General features: G+C 39.4%; 1 protein-coding gene across 5 annotated transcripts in view; it reads left to right on the top strand.

Moving 5' to 3' along the window:
- Positions 1–19,792, top strand: part of LUC7L2 (LUC7 like 2, pre-mRNA splicing factor) — a 30,092-nt gene extending 10,300 nt beyond the window's left edge. The window contains exons 3-11 of one of the 5 annotated variants that reach the window (XM_058805882.1): positions 477–571; positions 9,246–9,344; positions 10,197–10,307; positions 10,959–11,102; positions 12,126–12,302; positions 14,305–14,396; positions 15,262–15,291; positions 16,212–16,406; positions 18,300–19,792. In XM_058805882.1, the coding sequence (XP_058661865.1) occupies positions 477–571; positions 9,246–9,344; positions 10,197–10,307; positions 10,959–11,102; positions 12,126–12,302; positions 14,305–14,396; positions 15,262–15,291; positions 16,212–16,406; positions 18,300–18,492 (1,136 nt within the window). In that variant the 3' untranslated portion in view covers positions 18,493–19,792. Of the gene's footprint in view, positions 1–476; positions 572–9,245; positions 9,345–10,196; positions 10,308–10,958; positions 11,103–12,125; positions 12,303–14,304; positions 14,397–15,261; positions 15,292–16,211; positions 16,411–18,299 lie in introns of those variants that run through there. The other 4 variants (XM_058805883.1, XM_058805884.1, XM_058805885.1 and 1 more) reach the window with 4 other exon arrangements.
- The last annotated feature ends 5,644 nt before the right edge of the window (positions 19,793–25,436 follow it).

Below are 25,436 nucleotides of genomic sequence, written 5' to 3'. Positions count from 1 at the left end.
AAAGGGTGCATTGCATCCAAGAGCAAAATCATAAAACGAGTATCAGGTGGGATTTGGTGAAGACTCTATGTGTTTCATTTTGTGTTTATGAGGCTGCTTTGATATGCTAATTCTTGCATAGAAATACATCACTATTTCATGCAAAGTCTGAACAGAGAATTATATAGCTCATTTAACAAATGCTATTGTATCATAGTGTTTTTAAGCTAATACTGACTTTCTGGTTTCAAGCACTTTTCCTGCTGCATTTTTGAAGGGGAAGTGTGAGAGGATTTTTAAATAGCATTATAAAGCATTAAAACACACATTTGTGGTTTTGGTGTTGTTTGCCAAAGAAGCATAGAGTGTTTTGAGTTGTAGTTTCCATAGACCTTCAGTATGTGACAGGGCACTGTTAACGCTTTGCATGTAACCTGCAGGACACGTGTGACTGCCGCAGCTTTCTGACCTGGAACGTGCTGGTTTCTATATTGCAGGCGACACCACCCGTCAGCGGATCAAATTCAGCGATGACCGAGTGTGCAAGAGCCACCTTCTCAACTGCTGCCCTCATGATGTGCTCTCTGGAACTGTACGTAGCTGAATTTTGTGTTTTATCTAAATAAGTGCAGAAATTGAATTATATTTGTTCTTTGTAGTATTTCCTTACATGGCATGGGTTTCAGTGACTATCTAGCACTCTCTGGTAGTTCAGAGGAACTTTCAGAAACAATTAATTTATGGGTTTTGAAGTTAATTTTTAGAATTCTTCTGTTCTATATGCTAATTATTACCCAAATGTCATCGTTTACATGAAAAGCCACATAAGATTACGGCGTGAGTTGTGCTGTGGCAGAGTGGCCTTACAGTGGTACAGTTGCAAGTAATAGAAAGAAATAAAATATATTGTATGTATAAATTATGAAGTTACTTTCTTAAAAATGTATGTTATAGGGGGAGAGTGTTCCACAGATGTATTTGTATAGAGAAGTAAAGAGATTTTTCTCTCTTCAGAAATATTTTAATGAAAATAATTGAAAGTTCAAATCATTAAATTTCTAAAAGTTTAGATATGTTTGATATGATAATGACACTTACTGTACAATATACAGTTACTGTGCCATTGTCATAAATTCTAAAGCAATTCTTAAATCTCAATTTATGGCATATTAATAACTTGTTTGACTTGGACATTTGTGCACTCTGTAGTAGAAGTTCCACTGCGTGAGGATAGGGAACAAGGGGCTCTGACACAGGCCAGTAGCTTTCTTTTCACCATCAGCCCATCTGTTAGGTTGGATGGTGCTTTGGTTTTGTGGTGAGCAAAATAACTCCTGCTTGGGACATACTGGTATGCTATCAAAACATACAAAGGCATTGGTCATAATCCACAGGAAGAAACTTGTCAGAGATTTGTTTGACAGCTTTTCATTGTGATCCAGTTTCTATAAACAAACATCTCTATAACAGCTGTAAGTGAAGAAGTGTTCATTTTCAGAACTATAGAAGTCATAGGTATCATGCAGTAGCACCTCTTAACTGCAAGTTAACTAACTGCAGGTTAGTCATGTCAGCTGGGGCAGCTGACACAGTTTCAGTCCTCAATAGAAGATTTTTTTCAGCCTCATACCAGATTTTGCTGCAGCAGCTCTTGGAATACTGAATGAAACTGCTTCTTTAGAGAATATCAAGTCTTTTCCTTCCTTATGCAATTAGTCATCACACCACAAAATGTGTTCCACAATGTAAATCTGGATGCAGAAAAGCAGTGACTAGTTTAATCCTTTTAGTGGGAGTAGTAGAAAGGGGACTCAAAAGAGACAGGCTTTACCTGGGCTGTGTGATGTTCTGTTGTTTACCTGATCATAGAGCTACAGGAATGGACCTTCTCTCTTAACAGCAGTTTTTAAAAGGGCAGGAAGCGTGGAGTCTTACTGAGCAGTTTGTCACTGATGTAGAAAATTACTGTGACGTTTTCTCCAGAGTTTTGTTAAGGAAGATCTTGATGCATCTTTGCATTCAAGACCTATAGTAGCAAAACTTGAGTGACTTCTTTTTTTTTGATTCAAGTCTCTGAATGCTCCTGAAAGAGTAAGTTCTCTGGGGACATTTTATGAGGTTAAGTCTCTATATTGACTAGATTATGAGTAAAATACTGGATATGAATTGCCCTTTTTTTGTGTGTCACAAGATGATCTACAATTCCTAGATACTGTTTATTCCTGTTCATCGCTGCAAAATGCAGACTTCTATACATCTCTAGGCCACCCACTCTTTCAAACCACTCAAGGAGGACATTCACAGATAACACAAGACAAACAAAGTGACTCATATGAGTAGGCCCTGTTCTTTTGGTGTGTTCTTTCCCTTAATGGCCAAATTCCCAAAACTCTGCAAAGGCTTTGATTCCCTTGACAGTAAAAACCCGTGTTCCTCAGGTTGCAGTATGTTGGTAAAGGTGTAGTGTGTTTATACATTTTTTTAGGGATTATTTTATAGATATGGTTTTGTGCTACTAAGTTGCTGGGTTTTAGACTGGGAAATTTCAAGTCAAGCAGTCAGAAATATCTCTGCTTGGTGAAGGTGTTTTTGCATTAATGATCACTTGGACACCAGTTATATATAAAAGTCAGTGGTTTAAGAGCTTGCTCATTCATTTTGAGCTGAAAATTTTACAATAAGAAATTAGTAAGACTTTGTAAACCCTGGCTGATGAGACAGTGAATAATTTTCCTACTTGCAGCTAGCAATTTTTTTTTTTTTTTTTTGGTGGATTTTTTTGATTGGTTTTGTGGTTGGTTGGTTGGTTTTTGTTGTTAGGATTTTTATTTGTTTGTTTGTTTTTTACCTTACAGGGTTAACATTGTTACTTTTACCCTTAATGATTGCAGTCTTTTTTATGTTTTGGTTTGGGTTGGGTTTTTGGTGTTTGAGTTTTTTCTTTACAAAAAAGTTTATTAATCGATATTCTGATATTGAGGACTGAAGCTGCACGTGTAGGAGTCAGCTGACTCCCCCATAATGGTACAAACCTGTTAAGCCGTGTTCTCTGGATGTAAAGAATAAGATGTCTGTGTTTCTCTATCTTTGTATGTTCCTGAATGAATAGCAGAGTAGTAATGAAAATTACAAGGTGGGAAGATTTAAAACTAACACCTTTAATAAGGCTATTAGTAAGTACCAATGTCCTGAATAGTTGTAACCCAGCAGCAGTCTTTGAAAAATCCCAACACTTCTGCATTAATCTGGCTTTCTTACCAACTTGATGGTGCTTCCCTGATGAAAAAAGTTTCACAAATACTATACGTGGTCTTGCAAATGATGGTACAGCAACTCTTATCTGCTCAATGAATTAACTTTCTATTTATGTGTATTTATTGAGGAAAAAATGTATTTCTTGCATTTTATTTATTACAGACCTGAAAAGAGGCTCTGTTGGCTCATCCCACAGTTAAGCATATCTTTAGATGCTCCTAAATTTATTGCGTGGAGCTCTTTGGGGCTCTTACTGACTAAACACCACATTAATCAAGACCCTGGTTTAGCAATATACCTGAATACCTTGCTAACTTTAATCTTATTAGGAGTGGAATTCAGCTCCAGATTAAGACATATAAATTTGGATTTCATCTGAGGAGCTGGGTGTTGAAGCTCACACTGAAGCTAGAAAGTTTCTAGGCAGTGGAGCCTAGAGAAATATGGAGTTCACCTGCCCATGGGTATCCCTCTCATGGTGGGCTGAATCCATTTAGGCTCACTGAATGTACTGTCTGCATCTCCTTTTACTGTATAAGAGAAGTTTGGATATTTCACACATGTGCAGATAGATGTTAGTAAGGAGTTCTAATCTGCAGTTGATTTATTTGCCAGTAGTCCCACTGGCTCTGCAGCTATTTGTACGCTTAAAACTTGTGATTTGGGGTGTGACTGTGATTTTATGCTGTGCATCTAGAAAAAACATTAGAAGCTTTAAAAGGCATTGTGTCTGGGGGTATCAGTTTTTTAGTTCAGGACTGATTTGATCATGTGAACTGTTTCAGCTTAGCAAATCAAATTAAATTAGGCTTGCATAAGCTACCTCAGTTTGAAGCCTTCAACCCAGTGGTGATGAATTGTGAAGTGCACTGCTGTCCTCTCAAGTGATCATGTCAGTCTCCTGAAATGTATTCTTAGTTTCTTTGGTCGGCACCAGGAAGGTGAACTGATTGTGCCACATTCCATTTTAATGGGTTTAATTTATTGAGAAGGAGGGGGGTTGTTAGTTTCTGCATGGTTATCATTAATGTGTTAATATATTTTATAGTCAGGCTAGAAGAGCAAATACTATGTAAACAGTGAAGTATCTCATTTGATAAGAAGAAAGAATAAATCATCACTACCAAAACTAGCAGCAGTCTAATTTGAAGTCTTCAGAAATGGGAGTATGGTTACATGGAGCAATGTCTTTTAAAAAGTATTGTACTTCAGAAGATACCTGAAATTCAGTGATTGCTAAGGATGGACTTCAACTTAACAATTTCTGCATCTTTTTTACTCAGCATTTCTTTCCTGCTAGTGAAGTCCTACAAAAGTTAAAACTGTTAGTAGAGTCAGAGAACTTAAATGCCCTTCTAAATATGTGTTACCTACAAGAAAGGATGGGTTTTATCACAAGTCTAGAAATCTGTTCAAAATAAAATTGTTAGTGCAGCTGAAGAATGTGTTCCATAATAAGGAAGATTTCAGCGAGGAGTCTGCCTTCAGCTTCTTTTTATCAGTGGTAAGTGTTCTCATACAGACCCTGGTAGTGCCTTGACAGTTGGATAAAGGAAGAGATCTGGTTCCTCCAGTATCAATTTTTCAGCAATGTCAGATCTTTCTAAGCAAACAAACAAAAAATTCTTCTCTTGCTGAATGTGAACTGCTTTGGTATCTTTATATCTAAAAAGAAATATCTACACAAACACTGCCCAGAGTATTTTCTTTCAAAAACCTGTCAAAGATACCTGCTGGTTTTAAAAGTATTTGATAGTTTGTGCTCCTGTGTCACTTGACTCAACATCAGCTCTTTGTGTTTTAAGTACCTTCAGCTTTTCTGTGCTCTTTCTGCAGTCTGTATGGAGTATATTCAGTAATCAAATTTCTGCTGTCAAAGGAACTTGTAGCAGTTGTAGAAGTGCTAAAATGAGAATTTTGCTATAGGTAGGTAGCTCAAGAGCTAAAAAGGGGCAGAAAAATCCCACCTTAATTTCATATTCCAGAAACAGCATCACATGAGAGTTTCGTTTCCTATTTAGTTATTTGTCAGCTACTCAAAGTGCACATTTATTTTGCAAATTAACTCTACAGACAGATGCTCTACTGCCAGATTCTTGGCCAGCTCTTCCTTGTTAACTTGTAATTAATTCATGTGGTAATTGTTTTTCACCTGATTTGATTGAAGCAGCACTATGCAAACAAAATGTAATCCATATTTCTGTATTATACCAAAGAGATTCTATTTTGTGGATGGGATGACAAAAATTATTACTAAATCATTTCAATACAAAGGTGTTTTTTTATGAAAGACCAGTTTTTTAAACCTCAGCTCTGGGAAGTCAGTCATCTTTAATTGCCTATCTAACACTAAGAAATAAAAAAAATATTGTAGAAAGTGGTCAGCAAGTACTAGAATGCACTAGTTTCTTAAGTAGAACTCAGCAATAACAAAAGGATTCCTGATACCCTGCTTTATATGTGGTTACCTAGACTAATCTTTATCAATAACTTTGATGTGAAATAGTCTCCAAATATATAGGCTTTTCTTCAGATTTTAATCTCAGTGCAGAAAGACCCAAAGCATGGCTTAGCTCACTCAATGAGCTTCACTTATGTCTAGCCTGGGGACTTGGATGATTTCACCTTTCTTTATTTGTGTTGTTCATCTGAACTGCTCTGTAAATCACTTTTAGGAAGTGTAATTCTCTCTGAAAGCCAGTGTATTGACAGTGAAAAACAGTGTGTGTTCTTTTTAAGCCTTCCATTAACTCGGTCTCTGAGCATGAGTCTCCCTCTTAGCCATCTTCTGTTTCAAATGTGATTGATCTTTAAATGGCAGACTACCAATGCTTATTCTTTGCCTCTGTGGGAAGAGCATGTCTTGGCACCAAATTGCAAGGTGGACTTGTGGAAAAGGAAAATAATGTGTCTTACTGTATCTTCTGTCCATTTTCATCTGCTGTCCATCTACTTTGCAGCTACCCATATGAGCCAGATTATACTGCAAGCTGCTCTGTGCTTGTTAAGGTTCTTGGCAGTCATGACCCAGCATAGACTTCTGACAGTAATGAATCATCCCCAAGATAAGTTGTCTTTGCCTGATGTTGCATAACTTGCACCAGCAGAAGTGCTTTTTAGCCTGTTTTTGCATTTAATGTGCAAACTTATTAAAGAGTTGTATATGTGGTGGGTTTTTTAGATCTCTTTACATTGGGATTTGCTAAAGGAACTTTTATGAAAGACATTTTGTAGTAATATTTCTGTGAAGACTTATAAAGGATTACCCAGGGCTAGTATAGGCTGTGTTGAGGAGCAGTTTCAACAATGATGTAATTTCTTCAGCAGCAAAACTAGTGATAAAGAATCCTTTTCTCTTGTACCTGCTTCTTCTTGCTCCCTGTTAGGCCACCCTGTTGAGTCAAAAGGAGGAAGGGGAGCCAAAATTTCTTCTGTTGTGATTGAGGCATCTAACAAAAAGGAATCATAACATATTCTCTGTCTCCCAAAATTTCCACTAACATTACTGAGGGTTTTCAACAGTTTTTGAATTTGCCATCTTAATACTATAAGAGACCCCAGCTTCTTAAGTTCATTCAGTACTGTGTTGTCCCCTACACACCCTCAGCACATTGTTTGTATGGCTGCCCAACAAATTGGACAAAGGTATGCTGATGAAAAATTTGCCTTTCTGTTTGGTTTGCTAAGATGTTTTTTACCCTGTCACTATCCAGATTGTGTTCAACAGCACAGGCAGATGTGCCAGCATGGAAGTGGCACAGCGCAGAGAGAAGGGGAGGACAGAATGTTTCTCTGTACTAGTGCTGGCTCAGATTAATTAGCATCCTTTCAGGCTTTGAATTTATAATTCCCAGTAAAAGGCAAAGAAATCAGAAAATGTACTGTTTTGTGGAGGTGGAATGCAACCTAAATAAAGAGAAAGAGGCATAAAACACATGTAAAGTGAACAGCAAGTCATGGTAGTGTTACGTGAATTATGAGGGTTTTTAGTGTGTGATGGAATTTTATTTTATGCATTTATTCAAAGTGTGTGCATGTTGGATGTTAGAATAGTGGGGAGGGTTGTGTGTGGTGGATGTGTTTCAGGCTTTTTGTCACTATATTCAGACCTATTGAAGTGTGTCACTAACCTTATCTGTGCATTTATAACTTCGGAATTATCCTTGAATTTTACAGTTTTAGCCTTTAAGACCTTATTCAGTACAAGAGATGAATTGGCATAAAGTCACTCTTCTCACAATTTTAGGATAATTTTCAAGTGTCTAATTTTCAGATAATTTTTAAGGCTCTTTTACATTGCTCTCCTAGTATTGAAGAACTTTCCTGAAAAATGCTTCGGTTTAAATAATGTCAGCATGGCTTGGAAAGAGACCTCTATAATACATTGCTCAGCTTCAAGGTCTTTGTGGATTTGCATCAGTTAACAAAATTGCTGAGGGCCTGTATAGTTGCAAAAGGAAAAGCTAATCTTTTCCTTTATCATTGCAGTCAGATGTTCCCTATTGCAATCAAATGTTATCTGGAAAACAGATTTATGGTAGCTGAAGGGGATTTAAATAGCTACAGTTTATAAAAAACCTTCTCAACTTCAGAATTCTTTATTTTACCAATGTAGGCTTTTTTCTCCATCTGAAACTTCTGTATGAAATAAACCAACAGCTTCCATAACAATTACTTTAATGGTTTCATTGGAAATCCAAGTAAAAATTTGAAAGACTAAAATAATTGGGGTTTGTTTATTTTACTTTACTTAAATCCAAGTATTTTATTAAAAACAAGCAAACAAAAACTCAACAAAACCCTCACTCATTTGGCTTGCAGCATGTTCTGAGTTAACATTCATCTTCTATTTACAAAACTCACAATGCAAGTTTTTAATTATTTTAGGTTTAGATTTTAAATTGTTATTTAACTGCAACAGTAACAGCTTTTTCCAACAGAGTTCAATTTTCGTCATGTGCTTTCAATGTTAAGAAAGGATGAATTCTTCTAACTATTAAGTGAGCGCTGCCTTAAGAGCAGACTTCACAATCACTTCCAATGATTCTATATCAGCCTGTGCTGTTGCAGAGAGGCTGCTTTGGGTTCATTCAGTTTTGTTTCCATTACAGATTGTTTGGGGGTGGTGGTTTGGGGTTTTTTCGTGGTTGTCTGTGGGTGGAGTTTTTCAGTTTGGTTTTTGTCAAGTGTGCGTTGCTGTGTCACCAGACCTGTCGTGACCAGACTGAATTAGAATTTCTTATGCTGTCTCCTATGCAAAATGCAATTTGAAAACAGTAGTCGTTACCCAGTAAGATTCTGGGCACTCTCCTCAGTGGCATTGTATGCAAGATAAATCTGTGATGCAGCCTGCTTACTTTTTACATCCCTGCTTCCTTCCTGCCCCTTCTAGAATGGTTTTAGATTACAAGTGAAGTTTTTTCTTCCTGGGTTCTTGAACATAGTCCGGCATTCAGCTCATCTTTCCTCACTTGCAAAATGTTTTGCAGGGATTTGATTTTTGGTTGTGCTACTTGAAATGCTTCAAGAATGTTTTTTAAGCAGCATTTACAATGGTGCTGTGGTTGTAGCTCTTTGAGGTGATGAATATAATGGAAACACATTATCATGGAGTGTGCAGACAGGTTCAGGTCAAGAATTTGACCATTTAATTGCCAGTTATTTTCATGGAACTTGGCTCTACTAAACTGTTTAAGTTCAATACATGATGTTCCACTTCAGTTAGTTTTTTGAGCTTCTAGTAAAACAGCATTTTTGCAGGACATCAATGATACTTTGTAATGCAAACAGCCATCATGACAAGATAAGCTGTTTGTTCGCTCTGCTGTTATTATTTCTTGATTCATGCATGTCTGTCAAAGATCTGGTATAATCTTATAGCTTTGTTAAACTCTCATTACCACAGGACAGATGACTTGCTCCAGAATATTTGACAGTTAAAGAAAATCATGCTACCCTTATTCCTTGTAACACATCTGAAAAGTTAAATCACATTGCCTTTGTCTTTTCAGAGAATGGACCTTGGAGAATGCCTGAAAGTGCATGACCTGGCATTAAGGGCAGACTATGAAATAGCATCCAAAGATCAAGATTTCTTCTTTGAGCTTGATGTATGTATTTTGTCTTAATGGTGGAGAGAAAGCATTAGTTTGTGTACTTGGGTGGATAAATTGAGCAACAGATTTTGTGTTACAGACTGAAGGAAGACTTTTGAAAAGCAATTTTATAAAGAGGCAGAGAAACTCTTGTCACAGTTACATGAAAGATCCTTGCCTCTTCATGATAATATGCTAATTTGGTAGTCCTCTCTAGGAGAACTGTTAACAGCCTCTCAGAGTATGATAAACCTGAGTGATGTCTTAGTGTTGTCAAATAGCAAGCATATGTTAAAACTGTGTATGCATGCTTTGAAGAGAGTTTTAAATTCTACACTTAACAAAGAAAGTAATTTGATATTGCAGATAACAAATCATATACTGTGTCTCCATACACTGTAGTTTATTTTGAACTCCCAGCTAGGAAGTTAGTCTTTGCTAGGACAAAAGGGTTTGGGTTTTTTAATTCTTATTTGGAGGGATGGTTAATATACCTGCTTAAACCCTAGTGAAAAAAGTTTCAGTATTGCATGCCACGGTTGGATGAAGTGATCCTTCCAAGAATAGCCTTCCAGGAATTTTAATGCCACTAGAAATACTCACTACTGCTTCTTCTTCTTCTGCCTTAAGAGAGATTGACTTCCAAAAATCTGCAAATACTTAGAAACTATGGCAGTGTGTAGATTATAATTTTTTAACCATCTCTATGAATATGTGTGATTAGTCAGCATAAACTGGTAGATTATTGTTTCACTAATCACTAATTAAAAACTTCTGAAAGTGAAGCCTTAATAAACTGAAGAAGCCTTACAGCTAATTTATTTATATTCTTGACAGCATTGATCCTTGTTCTTTCTGATGTTTTAGGCAATGGACCACCTGCAGTCATTTATTGCAGACTGCGACCGGCGGACGGAAGTGGCCAAGAAAAGACTAGCAGAAACCCAGGAAGAGATCAGTGCTGAAGTTGCAGCTAAAGTAAGCATGGCAGACAAGTTTTTGTTTTTTTTTGGAGGCCAGTTTTTCTAAGGAGACAGTTTCAAGTTTTGAAAATACATCAAATCTGAGAATTCCTACCGAAGAGGGGGGAAAAGGTAATACATTTTTCCTGTCCTTCCTAAAATTGCCTTTTAAGGCACAGAAGAGAACAGAAGGAAGAGACCTCTCTGATACTTTTGACCTCAGGAAACTTGGTTTTGAATTCATGTTAGTAATTCTTACACTTTTTGATCCAACCTTCATCTATAAAGTAAACAAAATCAATATCCTTTTCTGTATACCTTTTTTGAATGAAAAACCTATGATGTTTCTGCACATATATGCAAATGCTAGGAGAAATGGTTGTACAAATATTAATTTTTCAAGCCTGTCTTGGGTAAGTGTGAGTTATTTGCAGTTTGCTGAACAAAATCCTTTTTCTGGAATTTTACATAGACTTGGTAACTTAGCCTTTGTCTGTGTTCTTTGCAGAGAGCCATTTTCTGTTTTAGTTCTAACTGGAGAAGTTCCCTCTGTGCGTTTCTTTTCATTCTGTCCTTCTAATTTTGCGTACCATAACTCAGTAGTAGTTCAGATTGTTTTCCATAATTAAAAGTATTTCCTGTGTTAAGCCTTTTCTTGTCTTTCAAGGCTGAAAGAGTTCATGAATTGAATGAAGAAATTGGGAAACTGTTGGCCAAAGTAGAACAGCTTGGAGCTGATGGGAATGTGGAAGAATCTCAAAAAGTAATGGATGAAGTGGAGAAGGCTCGGGTAAAGAAGAGAGAAGCAGAAGTAAGTTGATTGTGTAAGGATTGGGGAATGGAGAGGGCAGGGTCAAAAATTAAATTGCTTGGCCTCTGTGTAGTGCAAGACATCTTATCTCTGTCAATTCCTTAGCTAATTGCTACATATAAAACTAAAGAAATTGCTTTGTGGCATCCAGTTAAAGTTTCTACCCTTCAATATACTCCTATACCATTAAAATTGTACTTCCTTCCACAAATGATGCGTTTATCTTAGTTGGGCTGTGTTGGTCAGTTGTATATGTGAACACTACCTTTGTAGTTGTGATGGTTGCATCGGGTTTGGTCCCATGGCTCTTGCTATGGCAATCCTGTTGTAACCTCATGCTGGAAAGCTTCAGTGGAGTGGTTCATTGTCTTCACTAAAAGAGAGTTCATGTCTTGTGTATCAGGAAAGTCAAAATGATCCTGGTAATGTTCACATGACAGAATGCACCAAGAGCTTTTCCATATCATATTACACAAAGATACTGAAATTTCTAGAAACCAGTATCTGCAGCTGTTTCAATAGTACCAGAAGGATTGCTGGCAGTCTTGCTGATCTATCATCTGAATGTCTTTAGGTAAATTCTGCTCAGATAATGTGTTCAATTGGTGTCTAAAAAGCAGGTAAATTTCTCAGGAGACTAGTGCTGTTTTAAATGGGATTCAGAATTAAAACTGGTGTCATATTTTCATAATACATCAACATAGTAAACTGTTTATTCATTGTTGTATATGAAAAAGTACATCATCCTTCTATATAATATAATCTTAAGGTAGTAATTACCCAACTTTTTTTTTTTTTTTTTAATTTGCAAAAACATTTAATGTCCTTTTAACTGTGTTCAGTTTTCAAAATAAGGAAACATGTCCTGTATCTTAGTGATACACTTAAGTATGAATAGTGTGAATTAACTAAAGGGTGTTCTGGTGTACATTGAATTTGGTTATTTGTAGTGTGTCTTCAGTCAAGTGTCATCCTTGTGTTTATGTGCATTTTGAAGTAACAGCAAATGTTATTCTTTTCTAGGAAGTATACAGGAATTCTATGCCTGCCTCCAGCTTTCAGCAGCAGAAGCTACGGGTTTGTGAAGTGTGCTCGGCTTACCTTGGTCTTCATGATAATGACCGACGACTTGCTGATCACTTTGGAGGAAAACTACATTTGGGATTTATTGAAATAAGAGAGAAGCTTGAGGAACTCAGGGTAAATCATTCTTACATTTCTTGTGCGTGCTCCTACTTAATTATTTGCCAGGCAGCCTTAATGGAGTATTTCTTTCTCTATGTGTGATTTTTTTTTTTCATATCCCTTTAAACTTTGGGAGTTCATTAGCCTGAAACCACTAAACATTCTAATTTAGCATCAATTACCTGGATAGTGGCCTCTTTTGCACTGAGGTAGATTAAAACACACATTCAAAGTAATGCATCTTGGGAGCTAAGAACTTGAATCTCTTTTTAAAATAGAGAACTGTATTTTGAGTGAACAACAGCAATGTTGCAACATATTTAGCAGTTATAGGAGATAGCCAAATGAACTTTGGTTTGAGCCAGATGATTGACTAAAAGTAATAAGGAGACTCTTGACAAGAGCATGTAGTAAGGAGGATGATAACACTTGGAAAAGTTTTCAAAAAATGTAAAGAAATGCTTGGAACTCAACCTGCTGTATAATGAATGACTAAAACTCAAATTGTTTATTTTACCTGGACAAAGATTAGGAAATTATTTTGAATAGAATGCAACAACTCAAGGCTGTAGCTATCCAAAATGGGAATGCCAAATTATGTATATCTTGAAGTCAGAAATAATTGCTATGGGGAGGTTGATTGTTCTCTGTAGCTTGAACATTTGAAATCCAGTTGGAATATTATAACCTATCTTGACCAGAAATCATATGCTGGGAGAAAGACTTACTGGAATGATATTCTGGACCTCTGGTTTTCAAGAGGATGGATTTGAACACTGATGCCATTTATGACCTTAATTTATGACAAATTATGGAGTTCACAGTTCAGTTAAGCAATTTAACTGTAGAAATCACCAAAGACAGTAGCTAAATTGGTTTAATTCCTCAGAGCAGGAATTGCTGCTACTGGATTTGAATAAATGAACTGGTTTATGTTCTGTAATATTCCAGCTGTCTTGCATGGATACTGGGACTTGCCCTTTGGAGAGCCAACTCTTCCTGTTGATGTTGCCAATTCAGGCTCCTAACTATAGCTGGTGTAACTTAAATCTTAGATGCGAGAACAGGTCATGTGTACTTCCTCTCATCCCTCCATGAAATTATGCAAAGAGTCACTTGAACAAGAAACCTTGCTTGTAGCTAAATTGCTGATGTTGTAGAAGGAAATATAGATATAATTTGACAAAAAGGGTTGAAATAACTAATTATTTACATCATTTGGAACAAAATATGCATGGATAACTATTTCACATTCCCAAAGCATCAATAAATTAATCTTTCAAAGTGCTTTGCTGATAAAGAAAGAAAACAATAACTATCCCCTCCTTCCTCAGAGCTCTCCTCAGAGATCTAATCAAGATGCTGCTGGGGCAATTCCACCTCTCAGAAGAAGGTCTTTACAAAGAGTTGAATTTCTTGCATCATGTCCAGAAGGTGGCAAGACTTGGGTTTGGCCAGATCTCCAGTTGTGAGTTGCACACCTGAGGGCCCTCTACTGAGCGTGCCTTGTCCCCAGTAGTAGTGAGTTCACCCTGGGGGCTATCAGCTGAAGCATCTGCTCTAACTTTATCCCACAGTCATAATACAGAAACAAGTAGCCTCAAAACTTAGGTGTTGGCCCAACCAAGTCCTTTAAGAAACAATTAACTCTCCCAGTTCTGATTGCTTTCTGCCTTTCCCCAGTGTCCAAAATATGATAGGATTGGCATGAAAACTCTCACATTAAAGGCATGACTTACTGTTCTGAATTCCCCTTTATTAAAAACTTAATATATAACTGCATATTTCAGGTCTTCGTGTAACACCCATATGCAGCTCTTCTGCAGTAACTTCTGTTTCTTCAAGAAAAAAAATAAAATATATGTATATATCCTGAGGAAGAGAGTGGGAATAATATACACAAGGGAAAGGGGATATGCCTGAGGGAAAGAACTGAATGTTAACTGTCTAGATTATTTTTGTAGCACCTTCATGTGAAAACTTTTTAATATAACTTAATATATTCTTTTACTTTCAGAGGATTGTGGCTGATAAACAGGAGAAACGAAATCAGGAACGTCTGAAACGTAGAGAGGAGAGGGAAAGAGAAGAAAGGGAGAAACTAAGGAGGTAGGGATCTGTTTTAATTGCATGTACATTATGACCTATTTATGTTTAATAAGAAAACTGATACAGTTCATACACATTTCTAAATATGCAGAATTACAATAGTTTGCATTTCTTGGAAACTTAGAAGGATTGAGACGGAATTTCATTCTAAATCTTAAAACATGGAATTGTTCTCATAAAAAGCATTTTTAAAAACTGCTGATAGTATTGTCTCTAGAAATTTGAACTGAGGGCCTTTGAGATAATTTTCAGGTGTGTACCTTGTTTTGAGACCTGACAGACATGAGCTTGCATGCATATGAGTGCCTTACATCTCTTAACAATTTCCTTCAGAGATGTTAGAAATTTTTCTTACTGGAAGCAGTTCAGTGTATGATTAAGGAAGGCAGTTCCCTGTTCTTCTATGGAATAGTAGCTTCCAGGCCTGGTGGGGCTGGAGTGGAATGGAACCTGAGTTGCAGTTCTCTTGACATGTTAAAGTTTCAGAGGTTAACAGTGAATTTCTGAAATCTCTTGCAGTTTGGTACTATTTGCCTATCAGGAAATCTGGGAATACTGACTTCCCCTGGGAACTTTTTCTGTGGGAGGGATGTAAGTTAAAGAGCTGGTCAGATAATCTTCTGGGCTTCCAGTAGAGTTGTCTCAAAAATAAATTTTAAAAGACCCAACCAACATAAAACAGGGATGTGTTTCCTGATAAACATGTTACAAAGATGTTGACATCAAATAAAAGGCCTTTAAATACTTGCTGCTAAAGCAAGAAGTACAATAACAGGTCAGCTAGTCTGGTTTATTATTACTAAATTGCACTTGATTTGATAGTGAGATTCTCTTAAGAAAAATTACTATTTTCCATTTATTTCAGGTCCAGATCCCACAGCAAGCATGCCAAAAGGTATATAAATCTGCAGACAAGGCATACCAGCGGTGAAGTTAGCCTTTCACAAGCTGGAACATTTTAAGACTGTCTAGCACTGTTAGTTTAAGATGTCCATCTTTACAAACAAAGCTTTCTGTTACATAGTCATCTCTCTGTGTGTTTGTACACTATTTATCACCATGCTACTCAGTTTGTACATCTACATCTATTTTGTGGCTATTACAATGCAGCTTCATGTCCCAAGTAACACTTAATACACAGAGAATTGGTTTTTCTTTACAAAAGCTTCTGGCTAATAACTTTTGGTGAAAGCCCATGTTTTCAAAATCCCTAAGCACCAGGTTAACTCATCAAGATCACCCATGAATAGTATGAGTGTAGTTTCAAATCTACACAATTGAAGGTCACCAGTGAGGTATGATTGCAAAGTGACTCGGAGGGGCGAAAAAATAAGAAAATGCTAGATTTGTGTAGTGTTTAGAACCTTCCAGATTAGTTTTGTTGTTGTAGCTATGGGGAACAATACGGTTCAGTTTTTAAAGAACATCATAACACAAATTCTGGCAGATGATCCCTGTCACTGCATCATTAAGTTCTTCTTTCCCTGATACAGATACTAGTTTAAAATGTAAAAAGTAGATTTTTTTCATATTTTTATTTGCTTTCAGGAGCCTGAATTTGCTATGCTGTAGCCATACAGTCATGAATTAACTATAAAATTGTCTGCATTAGTCAAAAAGGAGTTTGTAGGCTTTCTGATGTTGCTTTCCCCTGTCTGTTTGCCTGTGAATCAGACACTGCAATGGCTGTGAACAGTGCAGGCCATTCATTCTCTGTACAGATGTGCTCACACATAGCGTGTGTAATGTTCACAGCACTCTGGTGAGAGTGGCTGGGTGAGAGCAGTGTGTGCTGAAAGCCCTCTCTGTTCCTAGGTCGAGGTCCCGGGACCGCCGCAGACACCGCTCTCGCTCGGCCTCGCGGGAACGCAAGAGACGGACTCGATCCAAGTCCCGTGAGAAACGGCACCGCCACAGGTCCCGCTCCGCCAGCCGCAGCCGGAGCCGCAGCCACCATAGAAGCAGGCACAGCTCCAGGGAGAGGAGCCGAGAGCGCAGCTCCAAAAAGAGGTGAATGTTGCCCTAGAAATAAATGGCTTTTCCCAACACACAGTGAGAATTTTCACACTAAATTCAGTTTATGCTTACCACTTAGTAATTTCCACACATTTTGAGTCTGTCTCAGATTTCAGTTACAATTTCAGCATATTTATGATTTGACACACCAGAGTGCTTTATTCTCTTTTATTTTTTAATATATCAATAACAGAGTTATATATTATTTCTGTTTTGGATGAGTGCTACAGAGTATTGGTGTCAAGTTGATACCAGTTTCATGCAGCATAGGAAGTGAAACAGCTGATTTTCATTTGAACCCAGGCATATCAGCAGTGCATTCAGGTTTTCCCTTGGGGTCTTGTCCCCAACACCCATCTGTTGTGAACTGCACCAGATGAAAGTAGGTTTAGGTATGTCTGAAAGTCAACTTTTTACACTGCATCTGAAGATTGTGCTTTGCAAGGATCTCTCGTGGAAAGATTACTGCAGGGGGCAGGCTACGGCTGTTGCTTTTGAATGATTCAGTTGTTGTCTGCTCCTGAGGATTGGCTGACTTGTTTACACTAATGAGGAGAGCATAACTTAAAAGACTTGGGATTGCACAATGTGGCATACTTCGCTCAGTCTTAAAACCCTGAGACTGTTCACCTACAAGAACATAAAAGATCAGGTTTTGAAGTGGCCGCACATGCAGGGCTTATAGTTCAAATTATTTCAGGAGTTAAATCATAGTTACTTCTGCAGGGGACTTGGGCACAAGGTACTTGATGAACAGTTGAACTAGATCCGGGATGAAGTTCTTATTTGGCATGTAGTTTCTCTTCTTCTGTAACGTGTAGTTTGTGAAATAGGGTAATGCCTGTGGATCCAGTGTTTTTTGCAAGTACTAAGTCTTGCAAAACACTACATTGTAGGGAAAGTAGTCTTTTCAGATGAGCAATTAACATGAAAGTTCACTTCTTTATAAGCTTACAAAAGGAAATTAGTAAAAGATTTTGAAGACATTAGTTTTGAAGCTTGGAGGTTAAGTGACAGTTACTTTCTGTAAGTGCAGAGAGTACAGTCTCATGGTCCAGAGTACCAAATTTTTTTACTAGGAATTGATTGGCTAGCTGTTAAGATTTTTCTGTAAAAATCTGTATTAGAACATTTTGTGATTGCAGTATATGGTAAAATACAGATGGAATGTTTTTCAAAAACAGACCTAAGTGCATCTGTAAGGGGGACGTCTAATCCATTTTTCTCCCATACAGGTAGCTAATTTAGTTTAAAACTACCTAGCTCATTTAACAAAACAGGTCTTTTCTGTCTCCATCATACAGGTTTTGAAAATGCCTATTTATCTATATCTAAAAAGAACACTACCCCAACATTTCAAAGTCACACAAGGGTTAGTTCTTATAACAAAATATGGTCATAGTACAGGTTCCAGATTTGTTTTGTGTTTGTCATATAGAGCCTCCCTTCCAGAATTATGCAAGTTAATTTCCTGCTACTTTTAATCAAACTCCTGTTTTTAAATGTGTTTTTTTAAGTTTGTGATTTATAGTCTGAGAAAGGCTAGACACTGTTCTTAAACTAGAGACTGCAAATGAAAAATTTCCACTCCACTCCACTCCAGTTAATGTAAACTTGGAGGTGGACACTGAAAGTAAGAGATGCAGTGAAGCACATTGAACTTAATCTAGGCTCTGTAATAAATGTAGATAAAAGACAAGTACTTTGAGGTAGGATTTAAAGTAGGAAAGGGAGAAGGGTAGAATGATTTGGTGTCTTCTCATACACTTCTGTTCATATAAATCTAAAGCTGGTCTGGAAAAAGAAGAAAGATATAAAACCTAAGTGCTGATTGATAGCTACCAGTTCATGTCTAACTTGAATTCTCAAATGCACTGCACCTTTCAGATCCTCTAAAGAAAGATCTTCCAGAGACAAAGAGCGTTCGAGAGATCGCGATCGAACATCCCGTGACAAAGACAGAAGCTCGAGGGAGAGGTCGCCACGGGATTTCAAAGACAAGAAACGTTCGTACGAAAGCGCTAACGGCCGCTCGGAAGAGCCAAGGAGCTCAGAGGAGCGTGAAGCAGGGGAGATATAACTGGCTGTATATTCACCTGATCTCTAGCTTCCTATGGAGTTGCATACTTTGGTTTAGTTTACAGTTGTTCAAAGGGACACCAGTGAGCAGTTCCACCACTGATACAACTAGGGTAGATGTACAGTATATAAAAGTGGTCATAACAAAGTCAGAATTAAACCCCATGAATTAATGGTGCCTAAAGCTGGGTCCTGGACTTCCACCAAGTTGTAAAACTTTTCTGAAAGATTTCTCTCTATTCAGGACAACAGTTTTATGTACCAAGATGCAGATCTCAATGTTTTTAATCTCCTTTCCAATACAAGTTAGTGAACAAATTGTATTGTACTACTTGCCTTGGGTGCTTTTGAACCTTTATAAATTCTCCAATTCTGCTCCAGTCAAAACAGCAGCATTGAAAGGTTGTATTTGGGGGGATTTTTTTTGTTTGCTTTTTTGTAAGAGGGTGGGTGGATGGATATTAACTTTTACTCTAAGATTATGTTCCCAGTGTTGGGTTTTATTTTTGTTTGGGATCCTAGGAGTTGATTACAGTGGGAGCATTTAGACAGGAATGTGTGCTGGAGAAAGCGGAAATGTCTTTTTACAGTGCCTACTTAGACTTGGAAATTGAACAGCTGTTGCATTACATCTTTTTTATTTCTACTTAAATTTTGAAATCAAAGCCAGTCCCATATCTGTACCATTTGATTGGTATGTGTTCAATATATTTGTTTTTTTTCCAGAAGGACTCTTTCTGCTTTTTCTTGTGGAGTACATCTTTAATTGTATTAAAACAAACAAAAGAACCAGCAACAACAAACAAAAATTAAGAACAAAAGAAATAAAAAAAAATTTAAAAGAAACCATATTGTCCAATAACTTAACAAGGATATACTGGTCTGTTAAGGTGGTTAACTGGCAGTTCAGTCATTTTAAAAATATCTGATTATTAGAGTTTTTAACGTACAGATGTGCTCTAGGAGAAGCAGTCATTCCTCTTACAATCCTGATTATTCTAAAATCTTCAAAAGCAGAAACATGTGGAGACAGAATCATAGAGCATTTGGGGTTGGAAGAGACCTTAAAAGTCATCCAGTTCCAACCCCCTTGCTGTGGTCAGGTACACCTTTCTCTAGTCCAGGTTGCTCAGAGCCCCATCCAGCCTGGCTTTGAACAGTTCCAAGATAAGGCATCCACAAGTTCTGTGGGCAACCCCTCACTACCCTCACTGCAAAGAATTGATTCCTAATATCCAGTCTAAATCTACCCTCTTTCAATTTAAAGCCATTCCCCCTTGTCCAGACACTACATGCCCTTGTAAAAAGCCCCTCTCCATTTGTAGGCTCCCTTTAGGTACTAGAACATTCTCTAAGATCTCTCCAGAGCCTTTTCTTCAGGCCGAACAACCTGAACTGTCAGGAGTGGTGCTTAATCCCTCTGATCATCTTTGTGGCCTGCTGTGGACCCACTCCATGGTCCATGTCCTTCTCGTGCTGAGGATCCCAGAGCTGGATGCAGCATTGCAGGTGGGATTGGTGGGGGTCCCACCAGGGCAAAGCAGAGGGGCAGAATCCCTGCTCTCACCCTGTTGCTCACACTGCTTTGGGTGCAGTCCAGGACATGTTTGGCTTTCTGGGCTGTGAGTGCATGTTGCTGGGTTGTGCCCAGCCCCACATTCACCCCAAGTCCTTCTCAGCAAGGCTGCTCTCCATGTGTTCATCCTTCAGTTTGGATTTGTGCTTGGGATTGCCCTGGCCCAGGTGCATCACCTTGCACTTGGCCTTGTTGAACTTCTTGAGCTTTGCAGGCACCCACGCCTCAAGCCTGTTGTGATCCCTGTGGATGGTATCCCTTTCCTCCAGTGTGTTGACTGCACCAGGTTGCTGAGGGTGCCCTTGATCCAAAGGGGTTGCTGTCTGTTCTGTTGGATTTAAAGTGCTTTGGGGTATTTAAGCTACTCAGATATGCCCTACTCCCACACAGTAGAATTTAGATGTTGGTAAGTTTTCCTCCTTGTGATCACACCACTGAGTTACCTAATAGTGATGCTTAAGAGCAGTGTTTGTAATGATCTGTTGGCATTTCCAGCAGGTTCTGCAGCTTGTCTCTCCCTAGTGCAAGTGCCTATGACCGCCTGCTAACATCCTTGTGCAACACCATTCACTCTGTGCATCCCTACTCAGTGTCATTTCCGTAGCATCTTTGGTATGGTCAGAGCACATGGGTGATAATTCTAACACTGAAGATAATTTAGCAGTGTATTGACTGGCAGTGAAAGCTAGAACAGGACATTTACACCTCTGCAAGGACTTGGATCCAGCACTGCACATTCCACTTTGAATTCACATCATTTTAAGCTGCCAAAGTGATGATGACTAACTACTTAACCATTTATTTATTTGTCCATTTGAATTCTGAGCTTGAGTTTCCTTCCTGAGACTGTTTCTTGATTTCCTGGATGGCCCAGGTGGTTGATGAAGGGAAGTTACCGGTGTTTGTCTATCTGCTACAGCCAGAGTCCAAGTGCTTGAAAACATCTATCATCACACAGTTGTTGATGGAATTCTAGTGGTGTGACAAAAGGTGACCGGTCATTTCAAATATATCTTACATAGTACAAATGCCAGTGATTCTTTTGGAATTCCTTTCTGGATTATATTCCAGAAATACTCAGGACCTGTCTCTGCCTGCAGCCAGCAACTAGAAATTTTGTATTGTAAAAAGGGGGAGGAAGGGAGGGTGGGTGCAACTTGCGTACTGTGACAAAACAGTGCCTAGACACCATGCTAGCAAATTCTGGATAATATGCCATCCATTTTACAAATGGCTTTTAAATTTAAATTGCAGAAGGGAGATTGGGTTTGGGCCTTCCCTTATGTAGAGGAAGTACCACACTTAATGTTAAGCAAGAAAGTATCTCTGATTCCCTCATAAAATAATCTGAATTACTTGTGAAAATACAGGACTGAAATGCAGTTGTGAAGAAAAAATTAAGATGACTGATGAAACACACTTAGGATGCAACAGATTTGGAGCATCTATCAGAAGAGGAGAGTTGTGCTTAAATACGGATCTTCCACTCATCAGAACCCAATGACCTTAATTTCCAGGACTGAAAAACTGAGGTATTCATCACCTGTAAATTTCCTGCTGGACAGCTGAAGTGTGGTATGGACTGACCTTAGTCTTCATGGTTAAATAGATTGTGAAATGGAGCTCTTGAGGGAACCCAGGGGTGCTGTAGATAAGCATCAGCTTTTGAGATCTTGGAAATTTTGCTAATGCAGTTGTAGCTCTATAGCAGTTTTTCTCAAACTGAAGATGTACAAAATGAGCAGAAAAAGTAAATAGCTGATTTAAAGTGTTTGAACTGCAATGAACCTGCAAGCATCATTCCCATATCTCATTATCAGTCTGGATTAGTCAGGGGAGTACAAAACAAAAAGGTTAAGATGCTAAGGAACTGGAGAATTGCACATTGCCAGAAATAAGCCTGAACCTGGAATGGTAGAATTGGTTACTTTGAAAAAGCCCATCAAGAACATCAGATCCACCCATTAACCCAGCACTGCCCAGCCCACCACTAAACCATGTCCCCAAGTGCCACATCTTCCTGCCTTCTGAGTACCCCCATGGATGGCAACTCAGCCACCTCCCTGGGCAGTCTGGCTCAGTGCCACCACAGCCTGTGTGTTGCTTTTCCCACTGCAGCAGGAGGAACCATGCAGTAAAATGGTGACATTTTCAAGCAAAAGCTTGGCCTAGTGCCACTGTATCCCATTACCCAACATAAGACTTGCCCATGGAGCTGCCACAGGAGGCTGTTCCTCTGTCCCCATGCCTTCCATCAGCTCTTGAATCTGGGAGTTACCATCCCATTACTTCAATGATGGCCCTGCCCTGGAGCCCCTCTCCCTGTCTAGCGTGTCTTGCACCACCCATCCCCAGGGGGAATGGGAGAAAATAGGTAAACAGGCTCTCTAAGCCAGTGCAAAGTGATGACTGAGCAAATGTTAAATAGCCTTCAAGCAGGGATTATCTATGTAGCTGAAGAGAGAATGGTATCAAGACTTGACCCCTGGGGCCAGTACAAGGCAGCCAAGGGCATAGGTGGCTACATCCAAGCAGATAGGTTAAGCTGTACGGACACAGAAGTTGGATGTTATAGTCAGCATTAAACCAAGTATAACTGCAGAATGAGCCACGGTTCAGAGGCGTTGGCAGCGTACAGAGTGTTCTGTAGGGGCGTGCACCACCTGATAACCCCTCCTGTTTACTGTTCTCAGTCCCACATTTCACATGCCATCTTCCTCAGTATCATTTTCCTTTATTCCAAGGCAGTAGAGATTAGTTTCTTCTGATGTAGGGGCTTATAAAAAACGTTAATGCACTCTCCATCCAGTCCTGCATGAAAGGGCTTTCTCTTTAGTTTTATGCTATGATCACTTTTTTCCACTTGATTAATAAATTCATGCCCTGTTACTGCTCATGTGATTATTAATTCTTTTCAGTAAGACCTGAAACCTGTCTTTCCCTGCAGTTTGCCAAACTGCGAAGCAGCGTCCTGCGCAACATGGAATTTTGGGATCCGACCGGCCACTCCAGGCCACAGGCCCCCGAACACCAATGCTGGCCCTTTTTTATTGGCAAACAAAACTCACCAGGCCAGGTTCCTGATGGCAGATTGCAGGAGCCACTTGGCACTGTCAAACCAGCCCCAGCTGGCGCTGGTGCCAGCTTGGGTCTGGGAGGCAGCCTGCACAATGCCGAATTTCAGCAACCAGCCAGGCCGGACCACAGGCCCCTGAACACTAATGCTAGTCCCTTTTCCCTGGCAAACAAATGTTGTATCAGCAGCTGGAAATACAAGGAGAGAGGAAGAAATGGTTGCTTCTAGCCCTGGCTTTCCCTGCTTTCCCCTCTGTGGGCATGTAATGGAGTTGGCAGGCAATCAGAAAGTTCTCTCACGACCATAACTCTCCTGGCTCTGGCTTTTCAGTTCCTACTGCTGGGCAAACTGCAGTCCCAAATCCCTTTCCCTAGGCTCAGTGGTGCTGCCAGAGCACTGCAGGCAATCAGAGTTATATGAGATGCTCCATCAGAAAAGCAGGATTAACTAGCAGCAAAGTAGGGCTGGACACCAGCAAGGTCACAAAGGGCCTGAGAGCAGCAGGAGCTGCCATGGCTGTACAGCCCTTTCCCAGGTTGAAACCATCTGACAAGTGCTGACTGTGGTAAAGTATTGATGGTAAAGTATTGATGCTCATTTAAGTGCACAAGGGTTAGAAATCGTTCCAGGTGCTGGCTCAGAGGGGCTGCAAAGAAGACACTTTTACAGCACTGGCCTTCAGGCACCTTCAGCCCGCCTGGAGCCTCTGTCTCCATCTCTGGAAGGTGGTAAGTGGGTGGGGACTTTGCATTGGAACCACTGTAACTTTTCTAACAGCTGCCTTCAAATCTTCCGAAGCTCAAACTGGTTTGCAGCAGAGCAATGGGAGTAAAGAACTGCCACCACCTCTTTTCTGAGCTTTAACTACCTGTACTCCTTCAGAGGGATTTGAGACTATAAATATTTTTTTACACATATTGTTCTTGTTTTACAGTTTTTGCTGATTCTGTGAGATATGCTTCCCTTTCTCCCCGAGCTGAACAGAAAACTGAAGCAAATAAAGCAGCCTGTCCCATCTTCCCCTCTGGCTAGAGTTCCTCTTCTGGACTTTGGGATGTAGCATCCTTTGCCAAATGCAGTGGGTGATGAAAGCTACATGTTAAATGAAGGAAACCTCTGCATTTTTGCTTGGTTACAAAACTGTTGCATCATGGTTAAATGGAACTCGTGAGAAGCCTGCCTGCCACAAGTGTGATGAGTGCCTGGGTGGGAGCTTGAGGTGGTTTTGGAAATCCCCCAGTACCACCAGTAAATGTGCACTGAAACCAGCTGTCACTGCTGCACAACAACTTTTCTGTGAAGCAAATGAGAGGGCACATCTGCTTTCTCTGTGTTTATTGCATTACACTGAAGCAAACCAGCATGTGGTGATTTGCAGTTATTAGCTGCTTATTTCCAAGTCTAAGGAATACCAGGAAAAGCAATTAAACGGTTCAGGACCCAGTTAACACTGAAGGAAGGCTCAGGCCGTGTGAGCAGACAGAATGAGTCCTGTGCCAGGCTGAACTGCCCACACAGCAAGGCAGCAGTCTCCCTCAGCTGGGTGCATTCTGAGTGCACAAGAGCCAGTGAGCTCTACTCTTGCTTCATGGGGGAACTCAACCCAAGTAATTTCCTGGGAGTAACACAGTGAAATCCACACCCTGGAGATGTTCATCCCTGCCCAGAGGGTTCCAGTGGTGACCACACTCAGTGTTGTCATCCCTTGTGCTGAAAGCTGCTCTGAGAAACCAAGGTTGGGTGAATCTCCTGGCTCCTGCAAGATGGGACTTTCCTCATGTCTCTCCCAGATGCTGGTCATTCCCATACGCCACTTCCCCCTTGTTCAAGTTCAAACACAAAACAAAACTCACGCCTCTTAAATAATGACCTCTACAAAGATTCTGGAGATGCTCCAAGATGTCCTGTCATTCATGAGGATAGAGAGGCGGTAGGTGAGCCAAAGAGCTGCTGGTGCTGCTGGCAGGAGCAAGTTTTTCTTTTAGGAATAGAAAGCTTAAAGTCACCATCTTAAAATGCAGTCTTCAAGGGCAGTGGCCAGAGGAACCCACCTGAAACAAACTGCAAGGCAAATCAGGATTTGTTGGTTGACTTTGGTGTATCTGCAGGTTTTGTTTAGCTGTAGAAACTCAGTTTGCTAAGGAAATTATTGACATTGATATTCTATATTGTATAAGCCTTTTTTCTTGCTTTTTTAATTTTTAAATTTTAATTTTTCCAGCTGTGGCTGGGGGCCCAAAAGCAGCAAATCGGTGCTGGCAAGTTGTTTGAAGAGCCTGGAGGGTGCATAGCC

The sequence above is a fragment of the Ammospiza caudacuta genome, chromosome 5 (genome assembly GCF_027887145.1).
Source record: "Ammospiza caudacuta isolate bAmmCau1 chromosome 5, bAmmCau1.pri, whole genome shotgun sequence".
NCBI classification, from domain to species: domain Eukaryota; kingdom Metazoa; phylum Chordata; class Aves; order Passeriformes; family Passerellidae; genus Ammospiza; species Ammospiza caudacuta.
This window is presented reverse-complemented; position numbering and strand designations above follow the sequence as displayed.